This window comes from Bombus vancouverensis, chromosome 1 (genome assembly GCF_051014615.1).
Source record: "Bombus vancouverensis nearcticus chromosome 1, iyBomVanc1_principal, whole genome shotgun sequence".
NCBI classification, from domain to species: Eukaryota; Metazoa; Arthropoda; class Insecta; order Hymenoptera; family Apidae; genus Bombus; species Bombus vancouverensis.
The window spans coordinates 22,291,037-22,304,545 of NC_134911.1; the positions used below are offsets into that span (position 1 = coordinate 22,291,037).

General features: G+C 32.9%; 2 protein-coding genes across 5 annotated transcripts in view; one reads left to right on the forward strand and one right to left on the reverse strand.

Moving 5' to 3' along the window:
* Positions 1 to 237: 237 nt before the first annotated feature.
* On the reverse strand, positions 238 to 6,354 carry Cyp4aa1 (Probable cytochrome P450 4aa1). Of its 3 annotated transcripts, none has more exons than XM_076622790.1 (8): positions 6,117 to 6,354; positions 5,320 to 5,560; positions 3,990 to 4,158; positions 3,454 to 3,780; positions 2,289 to 2,346; positions 1,638 to 2,173; positions 629 to 808; positions 238 to 548 (listed from the first exon to the last, which is right to left on the reverse strand). In XM_076622790.1, the coding sequence occupies exons 2-8, from the start codon at positions 5,341 to 5,343 to the stop codon at positions 364 to 366; spliced, it is 1,479 nt and encodes a 492-aa protein (XP_076478905.1). In that variant the 5' UTR covers positions 5,344 to 5,560; positions 6,117 to 6,354; the 3' UTR covers positions 238 to 363. The 3 variants fall into 3 exon arrangements, with proteins under 3 accessions (XP_076478905.1, XP_076478901.1, XP_033195203.2); XM_076622786.1 differs by having other exon boundaries at positions 3,454 to 3,831; positions 6,117 to 6,347; XM_033339312.2 differs by lacking the exon at positions 5,320 to 5,560 and having other exon boundaries at positions 3,454 to 3,831; positions 6,117 to 6,353.
* A 1,991-nt stretch (positions 6,355 to 8,345) lies between these two features.
* LOC117159463 (alpha-tubulin N-acetyltransferase) overlaps positions 8,346 to 13,509 on the forward strand; it is a 29,625-nt gene continuing 24,461 nt past the window's right edge. For both annotated transcript variants that reach the window (XM_033339324.2, XM_033339321.2), the window contains exon 1: positions 8,346 to 9,312. In XM_033339324.2, coding sequence (XP_033195215.1) covers positions 9,209 to 9,312 — 104 coding nt within the window. In that variant the 5' untranslated portion in view covers positions 8,346 to 9,208. The remainder of the gene's footprint in view (positions 9,313 to 13,509) is intronic.

A 13,509-nucleotide genomic window follows, 5' to 3' on the forward strand; every position in this document is an offset into this window, starting at 1 on the left:
ATTAAGCATTTTTAATTAATGAGATTTCTCTTTTTATGATTTTTATTTTTAATTTCCAATCCTATTTACAAAATAAATGTTAAATTTCATTTTTATTCAACGTATATCTAAATAAAATACATACATATGATTCATAAAAAATTATTTACCTAACACTTATTAAATATTTGTTCATATTTTTACTTCTTTTACATATTCAATCTTTAAATAAAAATGTAAATGACTTTTATGGTAGGCTTTTGTATCATTAAAGGATGATTTTAATGTCATTATTTCGTCAAATTATTCAAAATTTAAAAAAGGCCTCTTTAATTGATATACTGATTGTTACACAATTAAATATATTAAAACAATAATTTACACTTATATCACAACATTTTTTGGCGTCTCATCGCGTACAATAACTTTTACCCAAAGCCCTCCTTGCGCTCTGATTGTCATTCTAAATTTCGGTCGTATCACCTCTTTTCCAGGGACCGATTGTAATCTGCATCTTCTAAGAATTGCGCAAATCATGGATTTCATTTCGAGCATTGCAAACTTATAACCTGAACGAATAAATGATTTAGTTAAATAAAAAGTATTAAAATTTATAGTAACGCCAGTTTTTTAAAAAGCTGTTTCATACCGATGCAATTCCTTGGACCAGCACTGAAAGGTATATGAGCGTAAGGATGCCTCTTTTCGGAATTTTCTGCATCGAAACGCTCAGGTTTAAATGCTTCAGGGTCTGGAAAATGATGCGGCAAACGATGAGTGGCGTATGGGGATATTAACACGCTACAACCCGTTGGTATTACATATTTTCCTAAAATGCGCATTGATGTTATACAGTAATTTCAAATTTTGTAAAGACGTTTTATATTACTAATAATAGTGAAACTGTCATATAGGCATCTTCTCACCGATTTCGATTATGAATATGTGAATCATCATTCCGAACAACTTTTTCCTATACATACAATGGGTGCTCGGTCTTAATTTTCAAGTTATATATTAAAACATGTTTATGTGTACCCTCTTCCTATATTTTATAAAAAATTGTATGTTAGATATTATAATTATAGTGTATGTATGCGAGTGCACGTCCAAATTATAACCGTGTTTCCTACGCGAGCGCCACCACTTAAATAGCTTAACCCTATTTACTGTTTTCCTACTTCCATTTGGAATTTAGTGACTGGAATTTTTATTGTTTTTTTTTTTTCATTGGTTATTTATACATCACTGTGAAAGCTAAAAAAGATCGCGTTAAAATTCATGAGGCATATGATACCAAAGAAACATATTTTTGAGAAAAAAGTTGTTCATAGTGAGGACCTTAACATTTACAACAACACATTCTAAGAACATTGAGATCGGTGAGGAGATAGCTTTGTATCGTTTAAATTAAGCGTAATAATTGAAGAAATTTTCTGGAAAAAGAGCTTCTAAGACAAAATAATGAACTGACTAAATTGCGTTGGAAGTTTTGTTAATCTTAGCTATGCTTCAACTTTGTTTCTTTCTATCATTTACAAAATAAATAAAAGTTTCATAATGATTCAACTATTTGAGTAGAAGGTATCGTAGGGTCATAGATCGTCATTTCAGAAAACTCTTCAATTTTATATAAAGAAAAAAGATTCAGGTTATACCGATTTTCACATCTTCGCCTAGTTTCCTGGCTATCATCGGTACACTAGGATATAATCTCAATGATTCTTTGATGCACATCTCTAAACATTTCATATCTTTCAGATCGTTTATCGTAGGCAATTTTGGATTTCCGTCGAAAATTCGGTCGAGTTCTTCTATGCATTTTTCCTGCCATTCAGGATTGTTGGCTAAAAGAAAGAGCGTCATCGCAGTCGCGGTGCCAACCGAATCCTGCCCAGCTAACATAAACGTGCAACATTCTTCGACGATGTCTTTATCGGAGAAGCAAGGATGTTTTTCGTTTATTTCCACCATGTATTCCAGCAAAGACATTTTTCTTGTCTCTTCTGTCTGATCATCAGGTTCACACTTTTTATTTCGTAAAAGCTCGCGTTTTTCTTTCATCATTTTAAAACAAGTATCGAATAACTCGTTTCGTTGTTTTTGCTCTTCCCTACCATACTTCGTTAATCGGTAAATCCATTCCATTAATAGCCAAGGCCTCATCATTCGGTATAGAAGCATAATTTGTCCCCTGGAACGAAAATTCAGACATACTACATTATTTGTCTCTATCGCTAATTGCTAACAAAGATTATCGTATGTTCTAGCGTTGGAAAAATATAAAAACATGCATCTTCGATTCTCACTTTCGGAAAGGCAGATCGTCCATTTCGCTGGTCCTTTGGTTTATTCCCAAAACTGTTTCTGCAAACAGTTAATAATTACTTCAAATATTACAGGGTCATTCCAAGAAATAAAACGCAACGTTCAAAATACATATACGCTCAAAAATATTTGTACAGCAGTAAGAAGCTTTTCAATGAAAACTTATGACTCGTTCGCTAACTCTGGATACTGGATTAACTTAAAATTTATTTCATATGTTAATTGATATTGAGAAGTTCGCCAGACATCTGCTTTTCAGGTAAAGAAATTTGCATTTTGTTTGCACATCGAATAAAAAGTTTGTCAACGCTATTAACAATAAAAATCTTTTCAGCAATATACCAACAAGTATAGCAGGTCGGATAATATTAATATATATGACAATGTTTTAGTATTTTACATGTTGTGCAATATTTTAAGAGTCTAGTAGAATTTTAATAATAGACCATAATATATTAGCGATTTTTTAATTTAAATGATTTTGCCATATATTATCACTGTATGATCGTAAAAAAGTATTACTGAATATTTGATATAAAATAAATAAAAGTTTTGCGAATTATTCACGATATTTTCCAAAAGGATACGAATGTTTCCACTAAGAGATTATTGGCTGTGCAACTTATGCGCAAAATGCACTTGCATGGAATTATGCAAATTGAATAAGACATAATTTATAGACGACCTCACAAAGTATCACCTTTTCCAAGTACAAATTTTATGCTTCTGTATAATTACTTGCAAATAACAAAGTATATGACAAAAGATTAATGATCGTGAATAATGTAAAATATGTACGTTTCATTTGAATACGAAATAATACGATAGCCCTTGTAATTATTAATTATTAGTAAACCTTATCAGGAACATAATTATGGCATATGAAATGGAAGAGAAGATATCGTCTGTAATAGTATGTTTGATAAAAAAATGGAATATTTATAATTTCAAATTTTATATATTTATATTATATATTTTTATATATTAATTGTAATTATAAAATATATTTACAATTTACAAAAGACGTCGAAAGGAAGAGATAAGTAAACAGTTATTTATGAAATTTATGGAGAAAGAATTAATTTATATTTTCGCATCACTTAACGTCTTCATTTATAATTTAACATTAAACACGTCTTTACTTACCACTCAAGATATTGTAAACGGAATCATTAATGAAAGTAGTAATATTGATTTCTTGGTCCTTCTTTTCAAGAAACTTTTTCATCAGGCTATCTGCGTGCTCCGCGAAGATATTCGTAAATTTCTCGAGAATATGAAGATGAAAAGCAGGTTGTAAAATTTTTCGATGGACCCGCCAGGTTTCCATGTCCCTTGTAATCAAACCTTTCCCAAGGAAATTATCTAGCAATTTGTAGAAAAATACCTTGCGCGTGTGCTTCGTACTACCGAGCACCATTTGGATATCTTCTGGCTCCAGAAGCACCACGTATGGCAATATTGTCACCCATACTTTAACAAAACGTCCATAAATTTTACTTTCATTGGCTAATCTATAAAGGACTGAAATTTACATAACAATTTAATTTAATATTTTTATCATTAACTTAATAAACATATTTTGTACTTTATTTACTTTGATCATTTATTTAGCAAATTTATCTTCTACGTTAATTTATTAATCTCTCAAAATTCGTTTAAACCGAGTATTAGTGACTTACAATTTTCTTCAAGAGCAACGTTTACGTTTCCAATAATCGGTACAGCTTTCGGGCCGTTTAGTCGAGAAACATGAATGACACATCTGATATAATTTTTCAGTATGTATAAAATATAAATGCTGGTCAAAATGACGAGGTATATCCACGCCTCACCCGGTGTATGCTCCCACTAGTGAAACAAAAAAAAAAGCGCGCATTCTATTATTAACTTCTGTAACAAGTTAATCCTTATAAAGTTCAAGTTTAAAATCGAAACTAAAGATTCATTTAAGTGTAAAGTATATTCAATATTTAATGTTTATATTTTCTTTTAACATTATTTTCGCCACTTTTCAAAATAAAAGTGACGTACCAGCTATTTTTAAAATGTTGCACCTATTATATTTTCACACCGTAGTTAATCTATTTTCGACTGTCAAAGTGAAAAAGAAACTAACTTCTTAGCGAACGTGTCAGGCATCGTCTTGCAATATGCTTGTAACTGTATATGCATTTGCTCTATTCTAAAATATGTTTTGCCTAACTATCTGGTCAGTGACAGGCTAAAATATTTTCAAGTTAACATAAAGCATTGTATCAGTGATCATAGACTACGATTAGTTTGACATTCAGTCATTTTAAGATATTATATCTTTTTTTTATATTAATAAACTTGTCAACGTGCATCGTTGATTTTTCGTATCTTAAGGATTAAAATTATAAAACGATGAGAGTTACACATGCTCATTTGAAAACCGTTTAATACAGACATCTGTTCAGTTATTTTATCACGTTCATTGACTATTCAAGCTGGATCTTCTATTAATTGGTTCATAGAAACGTGTTATTGTCTACGTGCACATGCCAGTCGAATAACAATGTATGACAACAAAAAATAAGCTACTGCGATCAGAAATAAATTACGATAATAATAACTAGACTACAGATTTTTATGTACTTATTTTTATGTACTTAGAAAACTCGAGGGTAAAAGAATACACAAGGCTGTTGCAAAATGCAAAAGTACATAAAGTAGTACTCAACAGGTGGATTCGTACAAAATGTAAAAGCGCGGAAAATAATATTCAGCAGGTGAATTTTTTCGTTTCTTTCTTTGGTCCTGCGTTCCTATTTGTGTTAGTGAAAGTACGAATCTGTATAACGATTCGCATTCTTATTATAACGATAATAGTAACAATGAGTAACTGAATGAATAATTGAAAATACGCGTAAGTATTCGCAGCACAAAACCGTATTCCGTACGTTTCCTTACAACTAACTTGCGCAAAACCGAACTTCACGGAATTTTAATCACTAAACTCGATAACAGAATATACTTGTCGTCACTTACTATTTGTTGAGCTGTAACGACCATATTGTTTTAGATGTATAATTTCTTATATTATCGATGCAGTGAAATACTTTTTGAGAAAATGTGTGTTTGAGACTGCAACATGGAACTCCGGCGTATCCTATTTAAGCATCTGCTCCCACCAGATTCCTGGATCACTCAAGATTTGCTCAAAGTCCATAATGTATTTTGAATACGTCATACCTTGCATCGTAAGTCGCGTAAACTTTTAATTTCATCCCTACAAATATATTTTCTTTTTACCTACGTATGCATTATGTCATTATCTCGTTAGCTATGTAAAGTTATTGGTTTTATCAATACGTCGATTCTTTGTACTTCTTCGCTACCGCGTCATATGAAAAGACACATTCTTATTAAGTACATAATATGAAATTCCAGTAGAATCAGGGGAACGCACATGGTCGAAACACTCCTTACTCTTACCGATGACATGTAAGATTCCATTGAAATTTATTTACACAACAATAAATAGACACGATTACAATACATATTCATTTATTTTAATCGATGCTGATACTCCTGTATTAGTAAATAGAGCGCGGATTTTTATGCAGTTACAGACGATTTGAAAATGCAGAAGTATATAAAATATCTGCAGAAGAGTATTTGTTATGTGTATTCAAGTAAATTCCTGCTTACATTTCATTTCTTTAATAGGGTTCGTAAAAGTATTGATTTGCACAAATATCCGTTGTCTATTTATTACATTCATTAAGTTTATCACATCGTGATAAACATTTTTATGATGATTTTAAAAACTATTTTTCGCTCACCTCTAAGAACACCATAGGAATATCATAATCCTTTGTAACATGAAATAAAACGAATCGCTCTTCACATACTACACTCACTACACGATTAAAGTAATCGGCCAACTAAACCCTCGCCGATGAATAGTAGTGGTTTATATAGGTGTAATGGAATACGAAGTGTGATGTGTTTACGGGGTCTATTAACAAGCAGTTCACAAACAAATCACGTATCGCTGATATGTGCAGGCCTGCTTTATAAAACATTTTTTTTCTCGCTCAACTTCTGAGAGGCGAGCACCGAGCACCGAAGATGATACTTTACGCGCATCCTTCCTGTCAGGGTCGAGTCGAGAGGAAGGAACCTCGAAAACTTTTTCGGATGAATAAGTTATCATATTGTTATATAGGCGTGTATCATCACTGTAATTAATAAGTCGTTTATTACGTGACGGAATCTATTAATAATAGGTAAAGGAACTTTTGTTGTTATATAAAACTAGTGATAATCGATCAATAATAAAAATTACCTAAGCAGAAACTGCTTTATTCTACTAATAGACAGTACTTTATTTTTGGACCTAATGTAGGGTTTCATATGGTTTCTATAAAGCAAATTTATATAAGATGATGGTGGTATACGAAAACCTTGAAATAGAATGGTTTACAAATACTGTTACGCGTTTATTTACTTTGAAATTCTCCCGCCTTAACGATCTTCTGCAAATACAAATCAGATGTCGAATATAATTATTTGTGATTTACGATATACATACGTACGTATTTCTAAGTTGGACGATTGCCAATTATTCTAATTGCAATTATCCTTGCAATTTGTGTTTAGTATATTTTACTTTGTTGTACACGATAGACAGTCTTTGCTATAGAAAATAAAAACTTACAAATTAACATTATTACAAGTAATCAATTAAAATTATGAAATAATTGTAATGTCATAAACAGGGAACATACATACTAATCTTTGCGTTTACAATTACCTCTATGGTGTTGTTCTATGTTTACGATATTGGATCATTCTATTCAAAATTACATCAAGGAATTTTTATTTTAGTTTTACATTTCATGGAATTTGATTTCTCAACTTAAGCTTCTATATTCCTCTAACGCTGTTGAGTTAAGTATTTTGATTTCCAAATTTATTTACTTTATGACATCATATTGGATAGACTAGGTATATAATTTCCTAATATGGCTGCCACCATGAGAACCACCATAAATGCGCGCGCAAATTTTAGATTACCTTAGCGGATTAGTAAGCGCGTTTATCTATATGTTTATCTTCTACTAAAAGCATTTTTTTAACCATACCGGTTATTTTATGCTAAACTTGACGTGTGCCACTGACTATCTTGTATAAATCTAATAAGTAAAGTCTTGTGCATAAAAGGATAAGTTTATTCGTGACAATGTTTGTGCATGAATGTACAAACGTGTGTTTATTCGTGACCGGTTAATAACGCGTTAACATTAAATACTACGAATTGAAGGTTTTCATCGTCCATTAATTTTATTCGAGATAAATTTGTTCAACATCTGATATAAATTAACATTAAATACTACAGATCAAAGGTTTCCGTCGACTATTAATTTCATCGAGATAAATTTATTCAATATCTGATGTAAATTCTTTATTTCTAAATTTTAAACTATATCATCGCCATTTTTATTTTAAGCACTCCTCATGAATAATTTATTTTATATGTGTTTATTTCAATATTTGATTTTTATAAAAACAAAGAGTAGCTTTTCATCGATCCATCGCTTTTCGCCTGAAGCCTGCAATCTGTCTCACATCTCTCCAAGCTATAAAATGAAGGTGTTTTAACGACATCTAGTGTTCATAAGGAGAAACATGTTACAAAATAACAATGAAATTAGAATAAACAGAATTTGATCGGATAACATTGAGTTAATTATGGAAGTACAAACGTAAGATAGCAGATATGTTACATAATACCATATTTTGCATGATGATTATATCATCTAAAAAATATAGTATAATTAATATATACATGGTTATACATATTAAACGAAACTCACCATTCCTAACATATTTAATTATATATTTATAATAAAAGGATATCATTAATTATTATTACTTTATCACGTTAATATAGTAAACAATTTTCTGATGATTTTTACGAAAAAGAAGAATATTACGCATGCGCAGTGAAATATCGTCATGCTTCGCGGCTCTCAGGTGCGTGCGCATCTCGGCGCGACTCGCGGCTTTCAGGAAAAAATTGAACGTACCGCTGGCCAGTAAACTGTGAGACTTCCACCGATTCGTCAGGTGAAACGTCGTGTGATTATTAAATTTCTCTTCTTAATTACACCATTGAATATCTTAGCCGTACGATAATTCACCGAAGTTATTCAACTATCCAAAAGAGTCCAGCCATTTCGATGTGTTTCTTCGACGCGGTTAGCTGTCACATCGTCAACGATACCACAGCATATCACCTAACTTCTCTTGCAACTTACTCATTATTAGTCGTGTAGTGAAAAAGCGACGTCGCAGCAGCTATGGATATCAGTTGGTTACGAATTGCGAAGTAAGTCCAACGTCCGTGTAGAACTGATCGATTCGAGGAAACGTTTGTGGTCTGATGTAAAGTATTCGTCATCGTGTCAAGGAAACTGGTTATTTTCAAGTCGTCAGAAGCGTAATAAACAAGTTTTACTATAAACAAAACATCAAGAAACGCGACATTAAGAACACAGAAATATTAAGAAACAAATATAGAAGTCATTATAGAGAATAGAACCACGTGACAACAAGAGACGTCGTGCGACAACGAGAGTGACACATAACAAACAATCGAATAGTTTGGTAATCAAGAAAAGCTATTGGTGTAACATGAACAATTTTGATGAGCACAAGTTATAATATCGTAATTCCCCCGGAAAAGATGCAGTGAAGTTGGCTCGGTGGATGCCATTGACCGCCATATTCAGGAGAATCGTTCGAGACAGTTTCGAAAAAAAACTGGAAGGTGGTAGATCGGGTAAAGTGACAGCAGCGTCGAAAGGTTAAGGACCCGTTCGTTGAACGTATTTTGCGACGTGGAAATCGCAGTGAAAAACCTGTCGAGATGGAGTTCAAGTTCAACGTAAATAAACTCTTGCCCAGAAAGATCAACAAGGTCACGCATACCCTCATTCCAGAGGACTTCAGAGGTGATCGTCGTGAATTGAAGTTAGTGTTTCTATTATTATTATTATTACCATTTTATGACTTACACCTTTCTATTTGTTTACAATTTATAATCATTGTATCTCTTAATATACTTCTATTTTGTTAAATCTCATCTTAAGAAATATTCAATTTTCACTGTAGCTTGTTATGTGAAAGAAAATAAGCTACAAATATCTGATTATACATTGGTTATGTGACAAATATCTCCAAATAATCGACGAAGGAGAGCGTTAAGTGTGCGACAGTGAGAAAAATCGATACACCGTAAGAGGTTATTTATCGCGGTCGTCATCTTCAAGGTTATATCGTAATATGAAACATACACGATAGGTACTTTCACTTTACGCCGATGACACCGGGCATAATCATTTGTAGTAATTCTTCACGTCTCAATCACTTCCTGGAACATAATCAGTCCAACCTGGTGCGACGTAGATATACTCACATTTGACACCGTCGAGCACATTGACACTGTCACATTGGCCGATATTACTGGTAAATCGATGGCGAAAGTAAATGTCAATGAAACAAACACACGCGTTGGCGTGGCTCGAATTCTTCGAGGATATTTCCATCTAAGAATCGTTGTTACACGATACACGTAACCATTGTTGTTTTTTTGAAATCGATCCTTTTATCGTTATTTTTATGAAATCATTCAATTCGAGTAATTTTGTAATCTTGGATATTTTAATTTCCCGATAAAACATTTCATTTGATTTGCGTATGTTTATGATATAAACATTCGCAATAATAAACAAAAGAATCATAAGAATTAAAATATTACCATATCTTGATGATAATATTGTAGGAAATATAGTATTTTATTATAGACAAATTCTCATACTAAAATATAGCTTAATCTTCAAAATGAATATGAAATTTTTTATATAAAATTTTGTGCATAAATTTTTATATATTTATCGGAGATAAAAGGACACCGGAGCCTTCCCCTTGGAACTTCGGGAAAATCCGTAAAATTGTAATTAAAGTCTATAGCCGTAATTAAACAATTGCCGTCATTCTATCCAATTCGTATTTATTTGAGATTTATGACAATGAGCTTCGGTTCCAACGGTTCCTTCGGGCAAAATGATTACCAGATGTCGATGCACCTACACAGCACAGGTTCAGCTAGCCTGAGGACCCGATAGAAATCTTAGGATTTTGGTTTAGGATTTAGGATTAAGGTTCTTCAAACGGACAAGCAGTCTTTGTCCCAACTATGGGAAGGTCGGAGAAATCTATCTTTTTCACGAACAACGCTTCCGCTAGCAGCTTTCCCTCGAGGGCGGTTAGCATCCTTTTCTAGCCACCAACATGGAAATTGACCAATTAACAGCAACGTCAATTTCCCTCGCTTTCTGAACGAAGGCTATCCCCGACGAATCCGAATGATCTCGTGTCCTTAGACACAACCCATCATAGTTTTCCTCTGCAGCATGATCGCGACAGAAAGTCATTCTCTCGTGAGGTCGTATTGGCGAGTTACTTAGTGTCTTTACGCTCGGTGGATATTCCACGTTTTAGCAAAGAGTTAGTTTAGTTATGCTTCCACCGTAGCCAAGCAAATCGAGTACGACTTGGGCTTTGGAAGAAGGCGCATTCTGTTACCCCGTTGACCGCGGATTCGTTGTTGGACCTAGGATCATTGTCATTAGCTTCTCGAGTATCTGATTACCGCGATTACTTATCAAATTCTGTAATAATCGTATTCGCACTAGTCAATGTCTTCTCCATTGCATAGCAACAATGTGTAGTCCAAATGAGGATTCGTTTCACGCCCTTAACCCTAACCATAATGCGAATTTATCCAGTTTTTAAATAAAATATAATATATATAATAAAATATGATAACATAATAACATTATGTCTTGGTTTGTACGTTGTAATACAAAATCGTCCTGTTTTTACAAATATATTACACGTGTACTAATGAATATAAAAACAAAAGCAATTTATGTTGCAATTCAATCAATTATAGTTTATTTAACCTGACATACAAACACTCACCACACTAAAGAAATAAATCAATCAAATTCGAAGATGGTATCCCACTGAGGGTAGCCATCCACATGCTATATTACTATATCACTAAGCTATAATATTTTACCAAATGCCCTACTGGACAAATGGTAAAATGTAAATAAATAAATAAATAAAAAAAAATTATAGTTTATATTATATTAGCTGCGTGTATGCGTCGTTGTTCGGGCTTCTGAAGGGGTGAATCTTTTGAATCCTAGAATTTTGAGATTTTCAATCTCTTTTTGACGAGCTAAATCTTCATAGAATTATTTTTTTAAATATTTATACCTTTCTTTAAATCCTTACTTGTCCAAATTTACTTCCTGTTTTTTTTAAGTTAATATTATAAACAACAAATTTTAAGATCATCCAGAAAACAGCCACACTATCGTACGAGGAAAATTGATTCTTCACGTATTCTCTCTTAAAATCATTGAAAATTATTAAACTACTACACAATAAATTGCTCGGGCGTAAGATGAGCTTTAGGAATTATTTGATATTTCCATGATGTCGAAGAATATTCATGCTAAATTTGCCATACATACATACATAGTTTGTCTTTTATGTATACGTAGATTACATTTATATATTTATTATTATAATATCGTAGTTCTTTCTGCTTTTTTTTGTTTTGTTTTCGTTTTAGTTACATTGAAAATTCCTGAATATTTCTACGTTATCCTATGAATCTCGTCGTACTAATCAACGTGACAGAATACTCACTACGCTAGTGATAAGGTAATCACACTCGTTTTATATATTACTTTACTTTGATCATACCAAAATGCATAATATTGGCGCATGTTTATGCAGGGAAGAGCCATTTACCGCGTATCGGCTCAAGGAAACCAGCCAGCTGCCTTTTATTGGCTTCCAATGGATCTAACATTTGCAAATCTAAAGTTTCTTCACCAATAAACGCATCTGATATTCCGTCGACTAGTGCACACGTAATAAGTCGACGAATACCGGTTAGATTTCTCGCTCTTTTCATTTGCACGCAACCATTGCATAAGGAATATTTGAGAAAACTTGTAATCACGTTATAGGCGACACATGTAATTTTCTAGATTTCTTGCTCCTTTCAACTGCACGAAATCGTTGCATAAGGAACAGTCGAGATAACTTATAGGATAATCACGTTATAGACGATGTACATAAAGGAATCGTACACGTCGTTAGCTTGGATGATGTTGGTTTCTGAGATAAACGTTCCGATGAATATGTTTGGACGTAGTACCCGATATGATGAGTATAATAAAAAATTTTGTTTTCTATCTTTTTATTCAAACGCCAATTTCAATCAAATTTCTACTTTTTATTCTGTTGATTTCTTTATTTATTAGCCACTGAAGAGTCAGCTCCAATATAATAGCACGTTATTAAAATACAACAATTTTGCAATTGTTAAGCAAATAAATTGAAATGAAAAAGAAGGTAAACATATAAGCGTGTATAGCTTTCGAGTTACAGAGAGTTAAATTAATACACGTCGAACGTAAAGTGTATTTACAAAGCTTGGCTCGATTGCTGTGCATCAAAGAAACTATCTACGCAAAAGAGTTGGTATAACGCAGAAAACACTTTGGTTTCACTCGCTTTGTCTCCACCAGTCCCTACTCGTTTTATTGTTCGGAATCGTGGGCGTTTGGAACAGGGTTGCCGGGCAGCTGAAAATAATGCGCTAGGAAACAAATTACACCTGGTCCTTTAAGTCCTGTTTCCACTATATATTACTTCGATGAAAATTTCAAGCGTTTTTACCTATAGACAGCATGTATTATTCCAATGTAGTTGTTCAAAATACATATTCTAAAGTTCGTAGAATACTTTTATATATTGAATTACCACGTTTGATAGAAACGCATTTGCACACTGTTTAACGTTACATTAGAACTGAATTTCTTACGCTGGAATACTGTTTGCAAGTCTGCATTCTTGAACGGTGAGTCGGAACATTCACGGAAGCGTATGATGAAATATCGCCATGGTTATTCTCTCTGTTCCCTGATTCCACAATCGTGATGGAAATCTCGATAAAAAGATATTTTCCTAATGTTATTTGCTCGCCATATCACGTGCATTCTAAGAATATAAGAAAACAGTGCCACTGAAATAAAACATGTCGCCGTTTTCTTCGAATGCTAGTCGCATGCTAAATCATCG